This window comes from Oncorhynchus keta, chromosome 9, assembly GCF_023373465.1.
Source record: "Oncorhynchus keta strain PuntledgeMale-10-30-2019 chromosome 9, Oket_V2, whole genome shotgun sequence".
Taxonomy (NCBI): domain Eukaryota; kingdom Metazoa; phylum Chordata; class Actinopteri; order Salmoniformes; family Salmonidae; genus Oncorhynchus; species Oncorhynchus keta.
Genome location: NC_068429.1, coordinates 40795959 through 40819149, shown reverse-complemented (window position 1 = coordinate 40819149; position 23191 = coordinate 40795959). Strand labels below are relative to the sequence as shown.

The window sequence follows — 23191 nt, the reverse complement described above, 5'->3', positions numbered from 1 at the left end:
AAGTACATCTTTAATTATATGAGCTCTATCACAATCCTGTGACTCTCAGATAAATTCAGTGTCTCCCAGTGAATTCTCTGAGAGTCCCCTTACAATGCAACTGAGTTCCTTTTAATAGCAAAGACACACATAGTCAGACAGCATAGACACAATTCATCGTTCAGCTTTGTCTCCTTTCCCAAACCCCAGAACTAAATCCTCCATATCAACAAGCATATATCAAATTGTCATTTAGATACAACCAACTCAAAATACAACCTCCTGGACAAGCTCACGGAGAGGAGAATGAGGCTATAGGTTAAGATAGAAACAACATTAGAGGGAGCATAGAATGATTCCAGACACTGCAACCCTCCTTTCCCCACTGGGAAAGGTAGGGAGTAAAAAATATGTTTACACATGATGACACTTTGACCTCTCCCCTCTCTGTGGCCCATGCAACTTAGTTTTGACATAGAACAGATAACTGCAACCTCGCCACAGTATTATACAAAAATACCATTCTGATGAGAAGTAACTTACACACATTTGATGAATATTAAACATCTTACAAATGTTACCAACAAATTCTGATCCTTCCACGACATAAGGCACCATGTTGAGGATGAATTAAGCTATTTCCTGTTGCCACGGTAAGCTGCGCCTCGACACAGGGCATCCCTATAAAGTCGCAATGGGTTGTGCGGAAGGATGGTTAGCTTGCGCAATTGCAGACCACGGGTGAGTCATAGTTGTATGAGGGCTGTAGGAAATGCTTTCCTCGATGGAAGAAAGGCCTTGTTCTCCTGGGAACAAAGTTTTCACTGTTGAAGAGTTCCTTTCACATGGTCCGGCTTGCAAAAATATACATCTCACACTCATGGTTATGGGCATAAAAAAATAAAACAACGGTACCATGTTAGATATAGAGTTGAAATGTATTCAATTATGAGTGTTCATCCCAATATTGCACATCACAGAAGACTGAAATATAACAAAACCGTTCAACATAAAAACACTGGATTTTCATCAGTCTTTATTCATTATGAAAAATATGAATAACATTCCACCCATGAAGCCAAAGAGGGTGCTTTTGGTCTTTGACTGCAGGAACGGGCTACATAGAAGACAGTGTTTTTGTGAAACTTGAGGGAGAGTTTAAAGCACCATGTTGAGGATGAATTAAGCTATTTTCTGTTTTTCCGGTTATGTGTAGGGTTAGTGGACAAGAAGGTAGGGTTATGGCTCGGGTTGAGACAAAATGTAGAGATGAAGTAAAAGTTTAGGGTTAAAGCACAAGGTTTGAGCAAGTAGTAGATATGAAGCTAGGGTTGATGTAAACTAAAGTAGCAGGCGTTAAATAAATGCCTAAGCGAGGTTGAATATAGGGGAAAAGGAAGCTAGGTTGAACATACTACATCCCTGAAAACTGTCTGCCTGTCTATCTGTCTTTGTCTGCCTGTTGGTCGGTTGATCTGTCCGTCTGTCTGTCTGTCTGCCTACCTGCGTCTGCCTGTCTTCTGTCAGTCTGCCTGCCTGTCTGAGTTTTTCACCAATTTATCCATTGCAGCTGTATCACCCAACTTTTTTGACTGGAATGCAATGTATTGACTTGTGCATTGAATACCCTTGATGCATATTTATGTGTCAAATATCCTGTCTGTGGAGGTGGGAGAGAGGAGGGAGAGGGAAAGAGAGATGAGAAGATGGGAAAGAAGGAGAGAGAATGGAGGGGGGAGTAGGGGGAGAAAGGGAGAGGGTGAAGGAGGGAGGGGGGAAGAGAAAGAAGGGAGGGGAGAGAGTCAAAAGACAGAGGTGGGAGAGGGGAGGGAGAGAGATGAGAGGAAGGGAGGGGAGAGGGAGGTAGGGGAGAGAAGGGAGAAAGAGAGAGATAAAAGAGAGAGGAGGATGGCGAAAGAGAGAAAGGGGGAGAGGGTGGAGGGGGTGTAAGAAGGGGAAGGGAGAGAAGCGGAGGGGGATAAAGAGGTAGAGAGAAAGAGATGGAGGGAGGCAAAGAGAAGGAGATGGATCGAGTGTATGTACGGGTGTGTGTATTGACATAACCATCAATTGGTTGACGCTCATCTTTTCCCATTGAATGCAATGTACTGTGATAGAGGAATTCTAAATTCCTTTATGTTTTATTGCCAAAACCAATTCGCACTCATTTCTAATTCATTAATGAATTGTAAGTTCATTAATTATGCATGAAGTAGATTGAGACCAGTCTTAAAAGCCAAAAGTAACAGCGTTTATTACAAGAGAGTACTGAATGCTTACACACATTTCCACAGGTTATAAACTGAAAATGACGTCAGCGTTTTCCAAACGTTCCATTTCACAAACAGAGGGCCCCTCTAGCTCTTGAGCCCTCGCGTTATCAGCACGAAGTCAAGGCCAGTCAGCATAAATCAACATTCCCGACAATCTGGAGATGGCCCGTTCCCACCACCTGGAGATTTGTACAACTGAATGAACTAAGGATGCAATGTACTGAGATAAGCGTCGACCTTGTGACACTCTTATTTTCCCATTGAATGCAATGTACTGAGAAAAGCATCAACCTTGACACTTATTTTCCCATTGAATGCAATGTACTGAGATAAGTGTCACAAGGTTGACGCTTATTTTCCCATTGAATGCAATGTACTGAGATAAGCATCAACCTTGTGACACTCTTATTTTCCCATTGAATGCAATGTACTGAGATAAGCATCAACCTTGTGACACTCTTATTTTCCCATTGAATGCAATGTACTGAGATAAGCATCAACCTTGTGACACTCTTATTTTCCCATTGAATGCAATGTACTGAGATAAGCGTCAACCTTGTGACACTCTTATTTTCCCATCTAATGAAATGTACTGAGAAAAGCGTCAACCTTGTGACACTTATTTTCCCATTGAATGCAATGTACTGAGATAAGTGTCACAAGGTTGATGCTTATTTTCCCATCTAATGAAATGTACTGAGATAAGCGTCAACCTTGTGACACTCTTATTTTCCCATTGAATGCAATGTACTGAGAAAAGCATCAACCTTGACACTTATTTTCCCATTGAATGCAATGTACTGAGATAAGTGTCACAAGGTTGACGCTTATTTTCCCATTGAATGCAATGTACTGAGATAAGCATCAACCTTGTGACACTCTTATTTTCCCATTGAATGCAATGTACTGAGATAAGCATCAACCTTGTGACACTCTTATTTTCCCATTGAATGCAATGTACTGAGATAAGCATCAACCTTGTGACACTCTTATTTTCCCATTGAATGCAATGTACTGAGATAAGCGTCAACCTTGTGACACTCTTATTTTCCCATCTAATGAAATGTACTGAGAAAAGCGTCAACCTTGTGACACTTATTTTCCCATTGAATGCAATGTACTGAGATAAGTGTCACAAGGTTGATGCTTATTTTCCCATCTAATGAAATGTACTGAGATAAGCGTCAACCTTGTGACACTCTTATTTTCCCATTGAATGCAAATTATTGCTGAGCGATTAACCAAAATGTAGGTTATTTTTTCAGTTTTTAAGCAACTAATTGACCGACATCGGTTCAATTATTTTAATTCCATGTTGTTCATTTTTCCCCCTGTGACCAGCTCAGTTTTTTCCAGAGATAAATCAGAACAAGTCCGAACTGTGCGATGTAGTAGGGAGTTGTATTTTCCTACAGGCCAAATTTATACATAGTTTAGTGCAGAAAACATGGTAATTAACTATAATGACCATAATCCATTAGGCGCCGGTCTGTGTGCGGCACACCGGAAAGGGAAAGAAGAGACAGAAGACGCACGATCGAGAGGGATAGAGAGCAGTTGCTTCGGGAGGCATCTCTACCTGAAAATACATGAAGTGATTGATAGTTGGTGTTCAGCAGTCATAAAAGAATACATTATTTACTTTGAAGAACTACTAAAATAGTGATTTTGTCAGACAGCATAGGCAGCAGGTCTATAGAAATGAGATGATGACTTGCACAACAACTGAAATATTTTAAAGTAAAGTAATGTGAATAAATGATGGCAATGCGGTAATGGGCAGTCACTGCCATCATGGGATTTTTATTAATTGTTTTATTCTGTGTTACAGCATTCAACCCACATAATGCATTTAATGTTTCTTTTTTAATTAATCAAACCGAAATCAAAAAGCACTAATCGCTCAGTACTACTCTAAATGTATTGACATAAGCGTCTATCCTGTGACACACATCTTTTCCCATTGAATGAAATGTATTGACATCACAGGATGTTTGTGGCAATTTAATTGGGGAGGACGGGATTGTGGTAATGGCTGGAGCAGAATCAGTGGAATGGTGTCAAACACATGATTTCCAGGTGTTTGATGCCATTCCATTTGCTTCGTTCCGGACATTGCTATGAGCCATTCACCCCTCAGCAGCCTCCTGTGATTAACATAAGCATCAATTGGTTGAGAGACATTTTTTCCTATTGACTGTGATGTATTGACATAAGCATCAACATTGTGACACTCATCTTTTCTCATTGAATGCAATGTATTGACAGAAGAGTCAGTTGGTTAATGTTTTATTTTCCCATTGACTGCAATGTATTTACATAAGCATCAGTTGGTTGACAGCTCATATTTTCCCATTGGCACCACAAAGCCTGCTGGGAGTATAACCAGTTGACATAGGCATCAATTGGTTGAGGCCTAACTTTTTGCAAAAACATGATGGGATGACATTTTGAAGCAGATAATGGGCTGATATAACAGAGAGAGGATCACCTATGACCTGATGCATGTTGGGGACTGCACTTTCTATCTCACTATCTTTGGATTTAGTGCTCTCTAGCACATGTTTATCCGACGCCAACGTTTTGTCTTGGTGGCGTCCAGATTGGCCTTGATTGTAACGTCCACTAATTTTGATTTACATTTTTTTAACCAATCATAGATGTCTATGTTTGGTTCAGATTTGGTCCGGTTTCAACGTCCATAGTCATCCGGTCCGGACCGATTTGTATTTGGCACAAACATAGACGTCTATAATTGATTCAGATTTGGTCCAATCACAGACATCTGTTTTTCATAAATTTGGACATCACAGTACATTATAGTTATGAAAAGTAGAGTATAGTACATACAGTAGAATAAAGAAATGTATAGTACAGTATAATGTTCTGTATTTTACACTAATGTACTCTGCTCTACTAAACTGTACTGTATTCTAATGAATTAAACTTTACCGTACTCTAAACTCTACTTAACTGTGTCGAACTGTAGCGTGCTGTTATAAATTGTGAAATTTAGCCTAGACCTATAATTCGTTCAGATTTGGTCTGGTCTGGCCAAATGTGTACTTGTTTGGGTGCGGAGCTCATTGGAATAATACCCAGCATGCGTTGTAAGTATTTGTTTTAACATTTATATGTTGGACATTCAGCAGACGCTCTTATCCACAACGACTTACAGTCAGTGCATCCATATACGGTAGACAGACCTCTTTTCAACTTTCTTTCAGAACCAAAAATGAAACTTATTTCTACATCTGGAAAATACGTCTTTTCAACGGAATTTCTCTCACTGGGGACTATGACTGATAACAAAAACTGCGTGTTTCAGTCAAATATGAAATGAGAAGACATCATATAAATCCAACAGGCGCCGGCTGACAACGAGGTATTTCATGTTTGTGGCTGACGATTAAACAGAGACCCTAATCATATTGGGATTGGTGAAGCCAGTTACTGAAGGTATCCTCCATTTTATAAATTGTGGGGAACCACAAAAGAAAACACTCGTCTGGGAAATTGAACTGTTGTCACTCACCTACATGTGAAGTTGTCTCTGTTGTGGAAACGTCATGTCAGACGTGACATAACAGCATATTGACAGGGTGTTAAATTCCAATTCCCAGCACGCCAGCAATAGAATGGAAAGCGTTGCATGTTAGCTACGTCGTTTTTATTCAAGGCTATGCCCGAGACAAAAACATTCACCTTTTAGCACCAATCTGTATGTCAGTTAATTCAAGGTTATTATAAGTGCAATTATGTATGACTGCCTTACGAGAACTAATTATTGAAGCAGCTAGCAGGCTATTGGAGTAGGCTACTAGCCCTAGCAGTTCAGTCCTCCTCAATGGAAACCTAACTAACATTACTCCGGAAGAGGTGACTGCAGTCTTTTACATTGTACAATTCAGGGAACAACGCATCATTGTGTTTTTCTTTTGTATATCTGACTTTATCTTGGTCTCACTATTCAGAAGTGTGGCTTCTGAACAGCATTCCTGTGCTTCTATTTTGAGTTACAGTAATTCCCTCAAACACACACCAAACAACTCAGGGATAGGTTCTACCCTATTTGCCTCAGTTGGTCCTAAAACAGTTCTACCTCCTTAATTTCCTGTCTTACTGTTGACAGACAGTGGAGATGTTTGAAACGGTCTTTGTATACAGGAGACGCCATGAGGAAGTGCAGTCCCTGGACATTTCTCCCTGCCATGTACTCTCTTTTCACAGCTGCTGGACTCTGGGTTGTGTAAGTACACATTTTTAAAAACACGATGTTTTTGCTATCTCACACGCCATTTGGCTTTACAGCTGTGTGTGTATGTGACATTAACAAAAATGGTTCTCATTGGTTGCAGGTATTTCATAGCTGTTGAAGATGAGAAGATAACACCCCTGAGTTCAGAATACAAGTAAGGATTGTTTATAACGTAGCAATATGTTATTCCAGTTATTATGACCACGCACCAGTTTCTAAATATTTACATGTCATTTTTCACAGCCGATCTGGCCCTAAATCCCCTCCATATATAAGGTACAGTACACACCCTATACTAGTACTAATCTTTACCTCGGTTTGGTGATTCCTGTCAATACAATTATATCTTTCTCAGTCCCTCCATCTTCCCCCTCTCTCTCAGCTTTGCAGGCAATGCTCCCCCGGCCAGCTGTGTATTTAGCCAGGTCATGAACCTAGCTGCCTTCGTAGGTAAGACTGACGCATGTTCTTCTGTTTGGCCCTGTATGAACATGGAAACGTAGTCAACATTGACCACTGAATCAAAAACAAATGACAGGATAGACACACTAATAGAAACAAGGGGATGCACATTATAAAATGGGGAAGTGCTGTCTATTGCTTCTACACCGGCATTGCTTGCTGTTTGGGGTTTTAGGCTGGGTTTCTGTACAGCACTTTGAGATATCAGCTGATGTATGAAGGGCTATATAAATCAATTTGATTTGATATTGCTTGGCATGCATTTAGTCAGTTCCAATGGCAGACCATGTAGTGCTCATTACAAAACAGTTGTTGAGGATGTTAGTATTGAGTTGGAACAAAAGCCTGCACATCCCGTGGGTCCCCAGGCCCAGGAATGAAATGGTTAGAGACCACCAGACCAGAGATAGATCCCTTATGAGCTTTCTCCTTTCAGGGTTCATCATTGGTGTCCTCAGATATCTGCAGCTGAAGCCCCAGGTCCACAAACCCTGGCTCAACATCAGCAGTCTGGTGGCCCTATCCCTGGCCTGCTTCGGCATGACACTGGTAGGAAACTTCCAGGTAGGAGTCACTGACCCTGTCCTAGACAAGTCACTGGCCTACTTCATAGGAGTCTGATAACTCCTAGCCCCTACTGCCCAGACCCAAGACATTTGGGAACCACTGATAAAATAGCCAAAAAACCTCAACCTGGTTTGCAGTGACAATCAGATGTTTGCCAGAGGTTGTAGGGTCACAGTAAACATGAAACAGATAAGAGCCATGTCTTTGTGTCTGGTCTAGTTGTCAAATGACAAGGAGCTCCACAACATTGGGACATACATGACGTTTGGCCTGGGAACGTTGTTCTGCTGGGTTCAATCTGTCATCACCCTGAAAGTCAACCTTAGGAACGAGGGTCGGAGGGCAGGCATCCCTCGCTTCGTGCTGTCTGGGACCCTTACCGCCTGCATGCTTTTCTGTATCCTTCCTCTGGCTTTGGCTTGCACCAGGGACTCACCCTCGACGCTTTTACAAAGTGAATTACAACAGTGTAATATTATGGGTATGTGAGATGGAAACCTTGCTTTCACTTATTCAACAGTTCGATCAGTGTTTACCTCGAAGGAAGCAAGGAATTAGGCATTTTATGTTTTGTGTAGTGTTCGTTTGATCCTTAACTCCCCCGGTTCAGACTTTGCCCTGATTGCGCAGCATCTTCACATGCATGCGGCGCGAGCGCAGTGGGCGCTGGTCATGTTCTTTCTGAGCTTCCTCGCAACCTTCGCCATCGAGTTCAGACACTGCCACTTTGAGATCGTCTGCACCGACAACCGCGATCCGCCTCTTAGCCTGTCAGCAACTTTCTCAGAGGTGTCCGAGTACCAGTCGGACCAGCTATAGCTTTGGAGTGCTACAAAACAGTTAAGTTGCCTGTGGTTGTGTCGGAGGAGGGGGGGGAGAATTAACAAATGAACATGAAGTCTTTAGGAGGTCAAGGGCTCCAGTGGGTGTCATTTACTGAAAAGTTAGTCAACCACTACAGCATGTCTGACTTGACTACTGTATGTCGAGGTGATCTTTCAAAAGCAACACTCTTTCCATAAGCAACCTTTGTCATCTCATCAGCAGGGGTGTTCACTAAAATATGCTAAACGATTTTATTGAAGACATGAACATGATGTTTATCATGTAGCTGTGAGTTGTTGGAGAACTCAGGTCTCAAGATTAATAGTGACACCACGCCTCACTGGCTTTCAGATGAATGTATAGTGGGGAGAACAAGTATTTGATAACCTGCAAAATCGGCAGTGTTTCCTACTTACAAAGCATGTAGAGGTCTGTAATTTTTATCATAGGCACACTTCAACTGTGAGAGACGCAATAAAATGCGAATTAATTACTTAAAAATCATACAATGTGATTTTCTGGATTTTTGTTTTAGATTCCATCTCTCACAGTTGAAATGTACCTATGATAACAATTACAGACCTCTACATGCTTTGTAAGTAGGAAAACCTGCAAAATCAGCACTGTAGCTAAGTTCTCAAAATGTGGGAGTCCAATCACCCTCTCCCAGTTTGGATTATACCCAACTTCCTCTACCGGCATGAGGTTTTCTGCTGTGTTCGCTCGCTTTCCTGTCTACCTCCATATTCAGACAGACCGTTTGTGAGGAAGTCTCAGCCTCTGAAGATCAGTACAGCGGTATTACTTTAAGTCATCGCCCAGGTACAATGATGCCATTCTGAACCATATCCCTGTTGCTCCCATTAAACAAGTCACGGGAATCCTTTTCAGTGTTCTCTCCCACTGCTTGTGATTTAGTGCAACAATTGGCTGTCATTCGAGCATAACCGACACATGCATCTCAGTTTTATACTGCTGTTTGTTAGAACATTAAAATGATTTTACACTATAAAACCTGTCTTTGCATTCTGATTAATGTACTGTACAGGATTGGGCTATACTCGAAATGTGACTCACAATGGAAACAAACACAGATTTTGAACCACATTAGTTAAATACAAATAAAGTGATCAACTTAAATATGTTTTTTATTTAAAATGCTTAAAAAAGGTGAAAGAAACCCTGGGAGGTCCCTTAGAATGTGCAGTCTGCAGACTGGTACGACTCTTGGTACCCTGGGTGTAGCCTAGATACCCGACTGTTTCTGTGTTCAACAACGCTACACTGTTACCTGGCTAAGACAACGACATGTTGGCTAGAGCAGAAACAGACTGGCACCCAGGCTCCCCTTTTAGTGCACTCCCAAAATCCTTGGATCAATGGCCGACCCTCCCATTCCCCTCCCCTTGGACAAACAGTTCTTATGAGAGTGGCCCGGTTCAATTTCGGTTAGTAGCTTCTTACCATAGCCCACTCCCCTTCAGTCTGTAAGGACCAGATAGGGGAAAGCAATAGCTCCACCTGGCTCTCCAATAGGCTTAAAAAGGAGCGTCAATCACTTTGCTTTTACCATTCCAGTCCTTTGATAAGATCCAAGGGGCAGTAGGTGCTAGGGGAAGAGGCTAGGGAACATGATTGAACGGGGCTAGTGAATAAGTGTTCTCCCTCTCTTTAGCTGTGTTCCGATTCTCTCCCAAGTGTAAACTCATTACTCCCCCTCATGTATTTAAAAACAAAAAGGTTTTAGATATATTTGGCAAAACCTCCCATGCGTACACTTATCCAGTACCTTTCCATCCACAAGGGGGGAGTCAATGAGTGCACACTGAGGAGGAAAAGGGCAGAATTCGAACGGCAGCATCTCTCCCCTCCCCTCCAGTGTTAAACGCCACCCGTCACTTCCAGTTGGCTGAAAGTTGTAATGAGGTTATAGTGTGACCTCTCCTCCTCCGTCAGCTCCATGTTCCCCGGCCGCACCACCACCGCCACGTTCACACCCGCATCCTCCGCTGCCTTGGCCTCTGCAGGGAAGAACAAGAACACAAATATCCTCCTCTCGATCATGCTCACTGAGTCACACTAGGATCCCAGGACAGCAGGCTCACCCAAGTCCCAGTGACGGTGTAACAAGAGGCACTAACCCTTTGTTGTAAGCTTAGCTAACAACCTACACAACAAAGGAAGGTAGAACATTAAAGGTGATTGTGGGGCCAGCCTGAGGCAGCCGTGTGGCTCTCCATGCGATGGCATCCGCTTCCCCTCAGGGTAGGATGAAATTAGTATTTGTAATACCCTCAAAACACCAAGTCAGGCTACCTAATATGGACAATTCTTCACATTTTATGGTGAAATGTCCAAACTGCATGCCATTAATTTAGATCTTCTTGAATTACTGTTTTATGAGAAAATGCGAAAAGATGGTGTTAAACTATATAGCCTTAATTTTTTTTTTCTTCAATCAAAATCCCATTCTGCCTCGTGGCGCACGCTGTGGAGTTTTGATTGCATTTGATTTTTTATAAATATACTATTCAGTTAACCATTTTAAAATCTCAAGAAATTAGTAACAGTAACGTTATACTATGCTATTATATTTGGTTATATAGAATACTAATTCAACCGTGTGATCTTCCGAGACATGGATTCAGCTTTGATCCAACTTTACTAGATGAGCACCACTGTAAGAAGTGGCACTGCTCCTGCAGCACTACACCCCTTCTCCCGCTGCACTGAATGAGCCAACTGAAGCTCACCTAGCCTACTCTTTTGGTGATGCAAAAAACCAACAAAAAGAAAAAGACACCACATGTGGCTGGTTTTATGAAAATCTGGGTGTGTGGCCAAGGAAACATTTCTGGTTGGTCTTAGGGAATGTATAACGGGATTGAGTGAAGTAGTAGAAAATATGATGAATGAGCAACTAATGAGCATAGAGAGCCTCAAGTTTGACAATCATCCTATAGCCCATCTTTCAGTCTAATACGGCTATGGACTTACTCTTCATCAGCTTTTTGTAAGTAGTTAGGCCTAACTGTCCTCTGAGTTCAGCTGGAATTTAGCCCGAAAGGATTTGAGAAATGTAATTGGTTGACATTAGCCTGTGTCTCGTCTTGCACAGAATATCAGATCTCAGCAACGATTGGAGAAGTGTTCAACACCCCTTAATCAAATCCTAATGATATAGGCCTACATCTTTCCATAAGCCTAACTGCAAGAGACCGGTTCGAATGAAAAATGGGACAAAAGTAAAATAATACATTGAAATTTGTTTGAATTTGTTGATAAAATGCAGGACATAAACAGTATAGTTGCGGGATGGGGGACAAAGGGCCAAACTGCTGGATTGTCCCGCGCAATCCGAGACATGTACGGTAGTTGCCATACCTCAGGGGGAGGCTCGCACTCTGATGCAGTACAGCATATAGCTCTAACACTATACTGATTTAACGCTGATAGAACAGACTTTCCAAGTGCTATTCTGCTCTAAAGCAGGGATAGCTACATGGCTTCAGTTATCTTCCTTCATGTTACCCAGTAGGTTATTGAGAACATGCGTGTCCATAAAACAGGAAAATAAATACAAGTTAAAATATGCCCATTTGATATTCTATAAGCAGCATATGTACTTGTCTAATGCAGGCTGGGTTGTTGTAGTTTAGGACAAACCCCTTGACAAGCAAGTGGGAAATTCCACTGTGGAATTCAGTCATAGCTAAGGTTGGCAAAGCTTCGGAGGCTGATCCAGCTAGGTAGAAAGGCTCTGGCCCAAACAATATGTAAAGAGCATTCACCGTTGAACTCATTTGCCTGCTACAACACTTACCCCGTGTGATATCTGTCAGGAACATGATTTCCTCAGACAGGCAGCCCATTCTCTCCGCAATTCTCTCATAGCTTTTACTTTCTACTTTGGCGCCTATGTTGGTGTCGAAGTGGCCATCAAATAGCTGAAAGGATAAAGAATCTGAAGTAAACTGGGACTAGGACTACAAAATTCCAGGACTAGGACTACAAAATTCCTTCAAATTACACAACTTGGCATTATAGCCTGACTATTGTCTAGTTAGGCTATAACACAGAAACTGCACTGTGATTTTCATTGTGAGACCCCCCCCCACCCATTGTTTATCGATTTACTTTTTCTAAACGTTAACAATCCCATCTGCATTTAAATATTCACACCCCTAATTACAATGAACCAGAGAGATTAGTGTGCGTTCTAAAAAGTTTATAAAAGAGAAGAGTTCCTTACATCTAGGACATCTCCCTCTACGGAGTATCCAAACAGTAGTTTCTGGGCTTCCACGCTGCCAGATGAGTAGATATAGACCTTCAGGCCCTGCCGTCTCCACCTCCTGATGGATGGAACCACATCCTGGTACAGCCTGGTTCACACACACACACATACATATATATTAGTAATACTGTCTGGATGAGTCAACAGGACTCCAGACAATGACGGTTTGAAGGTGACATTTGGAAGAAATGCAGTAGTACAATAGGACTTGATCCTCTCACAGGCAGTTTAGAAACAAATAGCATTAATACCACTACATAAGACTAAACACAACCTATAGGATCTCCATTCCTGCAGGGAAAAAAAAAAAAATCTCTCAATCTGTGCACAGATACAGTTGTGGCCAAATATATTGGCACCCTTGTCCATCCCTTAAATCATTTCCCATTTCTTCTAAAATAAGTTGAACTGGAAAATAAACCAAAGACATATGGCAACGTAGTATAGAGCGTATCCACACAATTTTACACAAAAGTATGGGCTCATTCAGATCAAAAAGTGTTGCACCATTTCCATTACTCAAATGACAGGCTGGCAAGAATCTATCCAAATTTAAACCAAGTGTTTGTGATGGTGAGGAATTTCCTCACCTTCCGCCCCGTTCAAAAAAAATGCAGAACTAAGAACAGATATAGCCCGTGGTTCACTCCAGACCTGACTGCCCTCGACTAGGACAAAAACATCATGTGGCGGATTGCAATAGCATTGAATAGTCCCCACGATATGCAACTGTTCAGGGAAGTCAGGAACCAATACACGCAGTCAGTTGGGAAAGCCAAGGCTAGCTTTTTCAAGCAGAAATTCACATCCTGTAGCTCTAACTCCAAAAGGTTTTGGGACACTAAAGTCCATGGAGAACAAGAGCAGCACCTCCCAGCTTCCCACTGCACTGAGGCTAGGTAACACGGTCACCACTGATAAATCCATGATAATCGAACATTTCAATAAGCATTTCTCAACGGCTGGCCATGCCTTCCTCCTGGCTACTCCAAGCCCGGCCAACAGACTTATTTTTTCTACTGTGTCATTGACTTGTTTATTGTGTTATTGGCTTGTTTATCATTTACTCCATGTGTAACTCGTGTTGTCTGTGTCACACTGTTTTGCTTTCTTGGCCAGGTCGCAGTTGCAAATGAGAACTTGTTCTTACCTAGCCTACCTGGTTAAATAAAGGTGAAATAAAAAAATACAATAAAATGTTGGAGCTCAGAGGCTTAGATTTTCACTGCACCCTGCAATCACACCTGCAACCCTGTACATGTGACCACTGAGGCTGTCCTGCTTTACGTTAGTTTTAACAGTGTCCATGTAGGCTACTTGATTATAATGTAGGCCTACCATCAAAAACTATGGAGAAAATGCATCCCATAACATTTTAACATGGAAATATCTGTTATATCATGCAGCCAATATGTGGTGTTCAATGTAGGCCTACATTCCATGAGACTCTTGAAAATAAACATGCAGGGCTTGACATTAACCTGTTTATCCACTTGTCCTTCAGACAAGGATGTGACTGAAAATGTTGTGCTTGATGCAAGAAAACACTTTACAAAATAAAATGCATTATTCCCATACCATTATAACAGAGAATCAGACAAATGATGCTACCCTCTGCCTCTACTTAGCTTATTCAAGCCGGTTTCAAAATCTCTTTACCTGACTCACTAGAAATGTATACGTTTTGTGCCCTTGTAAGAAGCAATCACTCCATTAGACTACAAACCATCTAACTGGGCTAATAACTCACTAACTAGCAAAGGATTTGAACAGAATGATTGGAGTCGGTGTGTTGGATGATTTGATTTGATTTGAATGTGCACACGTGGCTACATGCAGCTCTCGCTTTAAATCTCAAAACAAGCTCATCTACTCATGACCGCTCATGCTGTAAACACAGTCCAGTTCAAAGTAAATGGCACAGATCCATATGTTCTACTTGCATAAAGGCCTACTGCAGCTCAGATTGTTTATGCCGCACCAGTCTGTGTACACTAGAGTATGGGTGGAGTCGTGCGTGTCAATGCAATAGAATCCTACTCTGATGCGTTCTGCCTCTAACAAAATTTGTTTTGGTATGTTGCATTGAAAGTGGCTAATATTGCGTTGATTTAATCACAATTGCCACAGTAAAGGGAAACATTGATATAGTGTTAACAGGGAAAACTCTAGAACAGTGGTCACCAACATTTGAGTCAAAGTACAAGCCAAGATCTACCACTCACATTTTTATATATATATATATATATATATATATATATATATATATATATATTTTTTAAACATAACCCTATGCAACATTAACTAATTAAAAACAGAACTGTGGCAATGAGGTTTGTATAGTAAGCTATAGGCCCAATACATTATCACCGCATATTGGCTTTGCTTGAATTGCCCTGCCAATGCATTGTTGGTCAGGTCATTTTTAGGCTATATGATCACACCAGTAATAGATTGGTTGTTGTATTACTTGTATGTTCACTCAGCTGTGCTTCACATTTAAATAATTTGCTTCTTTTTTTTTTTTTTTTTTAAACTATTGGGCTGATGGGGCCTGTATCTAATGGTCAGTCAGTGGAGGGAGAGAGCATTAGACTGAGGATTCACCTCAACATATCTCCGTTCTCCCTTACCATAAAAAGGGACACAGTCTTCCAGATGATGGTGGAACTCGAGTCGCACCGCATTATTTCTGCCTCATGCACAAATTCATGTTGTTACTCCTATGAACAGAGAATACAATATTCCTCAATATTAAAAAGAGACCCAAGCCGCTAATAACACAAGCCTATAGATACATTTTCCTACTCATTCCTGCTGCAGTGCTGAATGGAAATGGGATTTATGGCTTATAAAAGTGTTGAATACAAAGTGTTGACAGTGCTGAGTAAGAACTTAAACATGAACGCACTCATAAAAACAGCAGCTCTTTGCTCTATTTGTTGACAGTCTCTCTTTAGTCATGGTTTTAAACATTTTGAAATCTCACAGTAGCAACTTTTCTGTAGCTTTCTTTTATGCCTGCTACCTTACAGCAGACATGGTAATCTGAGCCATCCGTTTGGCCAGCGTTAGGCCTATAGTGCACTTGATTTGCTCTCTGGGCCAGCCGGGAAGGCAGAGTTTGTACCTTCGGACACATGAAATGGTTCAAAATTGCAACCATTCACCTACCCAGCAAGCAGGGCAGCTGAAATCCGGTGCACCTACCGCCAACAGCCCGAGACACAAAAATCTAATAAAGGAACAAGGCTTTATCGTTAGGTCTTTCACAGAAACGTTTGGCGATTGACTAGGAATGTCTTGGAGATCAGTCGATTGTGATCGACTGGTTGGTGACCACTGCTCTAGAAAGTTGAGTGAAGTTCAATCTCATGCTTCTCTCTGCGGGCTGATATTTCTGCGCGGTAGTCTCGGGCTACTGCAAGCATTGCACGTAACTTTTAAACAAACAAATCTGAATCCGATTGAATTGGAAGTTGGCTTCCCCCGGTTCTGGGAACTCGGGGGATGTACATCTTTGCTTTTGCCCTAGCGCCGACACACCCGATTTAACTTACCAACATATTAGCCTCTGATTGGAGTCGGTGTGTTGGATACTGGGGCAGTTACCTGTTTCTTGCACCCCTCCGGGTCCCCGGGACCGAGATTGGGGGATGCTGTCCTAGGCCAAATATGGTAAGAGCTGCTAAAAGAGAACAACATTCTCTAATGCATTCTTAAAATGTCAACAGTGTTGTAATTGCCCCTCCATTACTATTATGGTTATTACTTATTGCCCCTCCATTACTATTATGGTTATTACTTATTGCCCCTCCATTACTATTATGGTTATTACTTATTGCCCCTCCATTACTATTATGGTTATTACTTATTGCCATTGTTTTTTCGTATGATGCCTTGGTGGGGTGGGTGAGGGATGTATTATTGCCAATGTCTTCTTTTTTTAATAAAATATATATATATATATATATATATATATATAAAAAGGAATATACCTTTGGGTCTCCACACCTTGTTATTGGAATTTCAACATTGCAAAACTAATTACAATTTGTGTTAGTAAAAAAATCAATTAAAAAAATACAAAATAAAAAAGTGGCATGGACAAAATGATTGACACTCCGGAGGTAGTACTTAGTTGCACAGCCTTTGGCCAAGATAACTGCCGACAAATCCAATGAGCTAGCTGCACCTCTAAAAACAGGTAACTTGGCACTCTTCAGCAGAAAAGCAACCCCACAGCATTATCAAACCTCACCCATGTTTGATTGTAGGGAGGGTGTTCTTTTCTTTGAATGCTTCCTTTGGTCATTGGTAAACATACGAAGAACCCACTGCTGAAGGAGACAAGAAAGCCCAATTGAACTTCTCAAAAACCCAACTAAACAAGCCCAAATCCTAGGAAACTGTTCTGTGGATCATTGAAACAGTATTAGAGATCTTTGGCTATACAGATCAATGATGACCTAAGGAAGAGTTCAATGAAAATAACATACAATCAAACATGGGAGAGGTTTGATAATGCGGTGGGGTTGCTTGCTGGGACTCCCTAAAAACATAACCACTTCGATACAACGACAACCGGAAGAAGCTTTTCATAGCAGGTTAAACTGCTGCGTAAGTCACTTCCGGTCATAGCTGTATCAAAGTGGCGTGTTTTTAGGGAATCTCTTGCTTGGCTGCCTCTGGTACTGGGGGCCTTGAACGTGCACAATGCATCATGAAATCAGCAGATTATCAGGTGTTGGAGTCTAATGTTCAACACAGTGTGCAAAACTGGGTCTCCATTGAAGTCTGTGGTTCATCAAAAAGCACCAAGTAATAATTCAAGAAAAAAAACGCTGAACTGTTCTGGAGTGGCCAGCGAAGAGATGTAAATCCCATCCAAAACCTATGGTGAGATCTGAAAACAGCAGTTGGTCGAGGGAACCCCTCAAACACTAAAGAATTATAGCAGTTTGCTGCTGAAGAGTGGCCCAGAGAAACTCACCAAATACAGGTGTGCCAAGCTTGTAGCGTCATACTGTAATCGCTGCCAAAGGTGCTTCAACAAAGTACTGAGTAAATGTAAATGTGATATTTCCGTATTTTGTTTGTTGATAAATTAGCAAAAACTTCTAAAAACCTGTTTTTGCTCTGTCATTGTGGGGTACTGTGTGTCGATTGATGAGGGGGAAAACGATTTAATCAATTTTAGAATAAGGTTGTGACGTTACAAAATGTGGAAAAAGTCAAGGGGTCTGAATACTTTCCGAAGGCACTGTATTTGGCAGGAACTGCAGCTCTGTCTTATGTTAACCACGAAATTATATCTATGGGATATTTTCACTAAAATCGATTTAGGATTCATCCCTCATACAGTACCCTCAGTGCAATAGAAGGAAAACTTCTGGCTACTTACTCGCCTTTGATTCTCCCAGCAGCGTAGGCCACCCTCCACATGTGTCCCTGCAGCTGTTTCAGGGCCGTGGTCTTCCTGTCCGAAGCCATCTGCCACAGCACGTTGTCCACCACCTCTCCGATGGCTTTCTCCTCGTCCGTGTGCCCAGACTGGTCCAGGGCGTGCTGCGCACATGCTCGGTTCAGACGCAGGTCCTCCTCAACCTAACATGATGAAAGGGTCAGCACAGGGTCAAGGATTAATCAGGGTCATGTTCATTAGGGAGCAGGGTTTGAATTAACCATCAACAACTCTTGGGGTTATCCAACGTTGAAGACAGACCGCTCTTGGCCGACAAAACTGTTAATTCCAGTAAATTAGATATGGTAGCCGCCACGCTATTATGAGAACTTCTCACTGTTCTGCATTCTGCAAATCAATAAGCTCATTGGAGGAGAAGTCATTAGCTCCAGTCACAGACCACCTGGCTGCATCCCTTATTGAAGAACCCAATGTTACAGAATTTACTGTAGTCAAGTGTTTCTCGGATGTAGATCGCTTTCCATGAATTATGTCAGTGTTCCTCAACACCCCCCCCGTTCTGGTCCGTCAAATGACCGATCTAGTCAGATCTATGGTCTGGGGTGGTGTGTCACAGCATCATCGGACTGAGCTGGTTGTCATTGCAGGCAATTTCAATGCTGTGCGTTACAGGGAAGACACTCTTCCCTCATGTGGTACCCTTCCTGCAGGCTCATCCTGACATGACCCTCCAGCATGACAATGCCACCAGCCATACTGCTTGTTCTGTGCGTGATTTCCTGCAAGACAGGAATGTTAGTGTTCTGCCATGACCAGCGAAGAGACCAGATCTCAATCTCATTGAGCACGTCTCGGACCTGTTGGATCGGAGGGTGAAGGCTTGGGCCATTCCCCCCAGAAATGTCCGGGAACTTGCAGGTGCCTTGGTGGAAGAATGGGTAACATCTCACAGAAAGAACTGGCAAATCTGGTGCAGTCCATGAGGAAGAGATGCACTGCAGTACTTAATGCAGCTGGTGGCCACATTCTAGATACTGACTGTTACTTTTGACCCCCTTTTGTTCAGTGACACATTAATATATTTATGTTAGTCACACGTCTGTGGAACTTGTTCAGTTTGTTTCAGTTGTTGAATCTTATGTTCATACAAATATTTGCGCATGTTAAGTTTGCTGAAAATAAACGCAGTGCTCAGTGAGGACGTTTCTTTTTTGCTGAGTTTATATATTTGGGCCAAACCCACTGTAGACACCCAATTCTGAACTGCTGATTCATTTAATGTACTAATCTGAGGCATACCACATAATGATTGTTTAACAGGCTCAACAAAGAACAAGGTACATGTTTTCACCCAGAATGTATGCATGGGTGTTGCATATTCTGTCTGATGTGTGCAGTCACTGCTGACTGCTCATCATTGTCCACGGTTTTCAGAAAACCAGTTACCTGTTTCTTCAGGAGATGCACATCTTGTTTGCATTCATCTTCTTCCCAATGCGCAGACAGATGCTCTTCAAGATGATCTTTGATGTATGGGAATAAAATGTCCTACAGGAGAAAATAGCACTATTAGCATATAGCTAGCTAGCTGTCATTCATTACCTAGTGTGCACCATTCGACTCCCCTTGTTCATGGATGTTGAAAAGACATAGAAATTTGGTTTGTCCACAATGTCCTTGATTTCAATGTCTACATGCGTTTTTGGACGTCTAATTGGTTCAGCTTTGGTCCGGTCCAAATCATAGACGTCCATCTTTCACAAGTTTGGAGTGCACAGTACAGTAGAGCACAGTACAGTTGAGTATAGTTCAGTACAATACAGTAGAGCAGCTATCGTAAAATACAGTATAATGTACTATATTCTACTGTAAGGAATTAATCTGTGCTCTACTGTACTTAGCTCAAATTTAGACACCTTTAATGATCTATTAATAAGCTGGGTCTGAAGGGCAATCCATAGCAATAGCTTACGAGATATCACCAAACCCGTTGCTGTACCCGTTTTAGCAGCACGTGCCCAGTGTTGGGGATGCTACCCCCACCCCTCCAATCCAATTGAACGATTCCTAAACTGTGCACTCGCATGGCACGCTTTCACATCTAGACAGGTAAACAGACTGCCTGCAATCATACCAAATCCTGCCTGTGGTTTACGAGCACTAGCCAGAGGCTGCTGTATACATTGATGTTATTTTATTGACTGTCAAATCGATGTAAAGCAAGCTACGCTAACGGTGTTCATTTTGGCAGCTATTTGAGATTTAATCTTAAAATACCTTTTAGTCTTACGTCACCGTTTGATAATTTCATCCTTCGTTAGTTTTAGTTCAGTCGACTAAACCTCTGGACAATTTTAGTCTAGTTTTAGTCAGACATTTTTAGGTCACATTATAGTCCGTGCATTTTTTTCTGTTAAATAATGAATATTTAGGCAACCTCTTAACCTCCATCATGTGCACATTCAGATAGGCCTAGATGGACAAGGCTACTATCCCCTTGTATACCTTAGCTGGCAACATTGATATTGTGTCAGATTGTAACCAATGCCAGCCATAATTAACCATGTAGGGTATAAAGCCTACAGGTTACACAATTTACAACTGATTTTCTCCCCATCATAACCATCAAGGGGTTAAATAACAGTGGTTTCCTTGAAAATGGGAGAATTTTTGCTTTCCAAACATGCCAGAAGTATTACTGTACTACTAATATCATTCATTTTTCCCCATTGGAAAAAAGCAACCGCAACTCGCTTTTGTCAACTGCGGCCACACAGATGAATGCAACATAGCCTACGTTAAAGTAAGAGCGAGAGAGTGTAAACATTGGTTCTAAGTTGAGTTTAGTTACAAGTCAAGTGTCTTGGCTTCAGATCAGTTCAAACGATTGACGAGTAACTGAAGTGACCACCTGGGAGCTGTTTGGGAGACCACGTAACTGAATTTTTAAAATTCTGCCAATGAGAGGATTGCATGAAATATTCAGACAAAACAGATGAAAAGGAGCTTGATGTCAAATTGATTGTCCATTACTGTCACATGGAATTTGTCTCGTCACATTTGTTGTCAAATAAAATGAAAAGTGATTAGTAATAGTTTGTCAAGAAAAATGGGTTGATGAGTAGTTGTTGATGAAATTAACACTACACCAGCGAACTACCTAGCTAGCAAGGATAATTGTGGCTAATTAACCAAATTCCAACGTCTGGATAAGACGTATTTTCCAACGTCATTTTGCTCATTTGGTAGCAATCGGTCTAGCAAAGAATGTAACTTGCGAGCTACAATACACACCTCAAATGCCATATATTAAACTCAGCTCGTTGTCCTACCTTCACAAACGTTATTGGTGTCGTGGTTCCTTCAATATCCAGCAAAAGTGCGGTAATGTTTGCAGGGATTAAAACCGTAGCCATGTTTCTGTCTAAATGCACCAAGTATAGCGATTGTTAGTTTAGCTATCTACTCAGCTATCCAGGTTGGAAAAATACGGTAGCCAACCTAAGAAAGAGGACAACCAATTCCTTTCCAAGTCGTGTTAGGTTCCTTTTCAATTAGCTAATGTTGGGTAGTGGAGGCTCGTCACGTCAGCAGACCCATTTGAAGGTTCTCAACACATGGAGCGTGCATAATAATAGCCGCGTGCCCAGGAAGTGTTCTGCTTCTTTGGTATCTTCTTCTTTGATGAGGCTAAACAGCGGTTGGCATCCTATACATGTTGCATTACCGCCACCTACTAGACTGGAGTACAACTCCCTTATACTTTGCTTGAAAATAAATGAACAAATACCATACCATCTAACATTACTAATAATAATAATAATAATAATATATGCTACACACACACACACACACACACACACACACACACACACACACACACACACACACACACACACACACACACACACACACACACACACACACACACACACACACACACACACACAAATACCACCCTACTCCATCATTCAAATCTATTTATTCCTACCTCAAGCCAAAAACCTGAAAGGGTTGGACACCACCACTTAACACACCTTGTATCTCCTCTGATGACAAGTCTCTCACACTCAAATACCTCTCTGCAGCTGCCACTACAACCTCCATTTTCAGCGACCTACATTCCATTCTTGCAGTACAGTTGATAACCATTGCTATAAATGCAAAAAAAATCCAATCTTACTGAAACATCTACAGTTGAAGTCGGAAGTTTATATATACTTACGTTTGAGTCATTAAAACTAATTTTTCAACCACCCCACAAATATATTGTTAACAAACTATAGTTTTGGCAAGTCAGTTAGGACATCTACTGTGTGCATGATACAAGTAATTTTTCCAACAATTGTTTATCGACAGATTATTTAACTTATAAATCATTATATCACAATTCCAGTGGGTCAGGAGTTTACGTACACTAAGTTGACTGTGCCTTTAAACAGCTTGGAAAATTACAGAAAATTATGTCATGGCTTTAGAAGCTTCTGATAGGTTAATTGACATCATTTGAGTCAATTGGAGGTTTACCTATGGATGTATTTCAAGGCCTACCTTCAAACTCAGTGCCTCTTTGCTTGACATCATGAGAAAATCAAAAGATATCAGCCAAGACCTCAGAAAATAAATTGTAGACCTCCACAAGTCTGGTTCATCGTTGGGAGCAATTTACAAATGCCAGAAGGTACCACGTTCATCTGTACAAACAATAGTACGCAAGTATAAACACCATGGGACCACGCAGCCGTCATACTGCTCAGGAAGGAGACGTGTTCTGTCTCCTCGAGATGAACGTACTTTGGTGCGAAAGCACAAATCAATCCCAGAACAACAGCAAAGAACCTTGAGAAGATGCTGGAGGAAACAGTTACAAAAGTATCTATATCCACAGTAAAACAAGGCTTATATCGACATATCCTGAAAGGCTGCTCAGCAAGGAATAAGCCACTTCCAAAACCACCATAAAAAAGACAGACTACGGTTTGCAACTGCACCTGGGGACAAAGATCCAGCTTTTTGGAGAAATGTCCTCTGGTCTGATGAAACAAAAATAGAACTGTTTGGCCATAATGACCATCTTTATATTTGGAGGAAAAATGGGGTGGCTT

The 23191-nt window shown here is 41.5% G+C and overlaps 2 protein-coding genes and 1 long non-coding RNA gene across 9 annotated transcripts; 1 reads left to right on the top strand and 2 right to left on the bottom strand.

The window, feature by feature from the left end:
- Nucleotides 1–2208: 2208 nt before the first annotated feature.
- Nucleotides 2209–5166, bottom strand: LOC127931856 (uncharacterized). The gene is made up of 2 exons (XR_008143329.1): nucleotides 2862–5166; nucleotides 2209–2543 (listed from the first exon to the last, which is right to left on the bottom strand). It is a non-coding gene; the product is annotated as an uncharacterized LOC127931856 (long non-coding RNA).
- Nucleotides 5167–5285: 119 nt separating this feature from the next.
- Nucleotides 5286–9395, top strand: LOC118387835 (transmembrane protein 150C-like). 7 transcript variants are annotated; one of them, XM_035776597.2, is made up of 9 exons: nucleotides 5286–5362; nucleotides 5480–5637; nucleotides 6420–6501; nucleotides 6611–6664; nucleotides 6754–6786; nucleotides 6893–6960; nucleotides 7409–7536; nucleotides 7759–7936; nucleotides 8150–9393. In XM_035776597.2, the coding sequence occupies exons 3-9, from the start codon at nucleotides 6428–6430 to the stop codon at nucleotides 8356–8358; spliced, it is 744 nt and encodes a 247-aa protein (XP_035632490.1). In that variant the 5' UTR covers nucleotides 5286–5362; nucleotides 5480–5637; nucleotides 6420–6427; the 3' UTR covers nucleotides 8359–9393. The 7 variants fall into 7 exon arrangements, with proteins under 7 accessions (XP_035632490.1, XP_035632495.1, XP_035632494.1 ...); XM_035776602.2 differs by lacking the exon at nucleotides 5286–5362 and having other exon boundaries at nucleotides 5461–5637; nucleotides 7409–7521; nucleotides 8150–9342; XM_035776601.2 differs by lacking the exon at nucleotides 5286–5362 and having other exon boundaries at nucleotides 5464–5637; nucleotides 6423–6501; nucleotides 8150–9395.
- A 99-nt stretch (nucleotides 9396–9494) lies between these two features.
- On the bottom strand, nucleotides 9495–21734 carry LOC118387834 (enolase-phosphatase E1). The gene is made up of 6 exons (XM_035776594.1): nucleotides 21419–21734; nucleotides 19533–19634; nucleotides 18066–18268; nucleotides 12617–12749; nucleotides 12188–12311; nucleotides 9495–10385 (listed from the first exon to the last, which is right to left on the bottom strand). The coding sequence occupies exons 1-6, from the start codon at nucleotides 21500–21502 to the stop codon at nucleotides 10246–10248; spliced, it is 786 nt and encodes a 261-aa protein (XP_035632487.1). The 5' UTR covers nucleotides 21503–21734; the 3' UTR covers nucleotides 9495–10245.
- Nucleotides 21735–23191: the final 1457 nt, after the last annotated feature.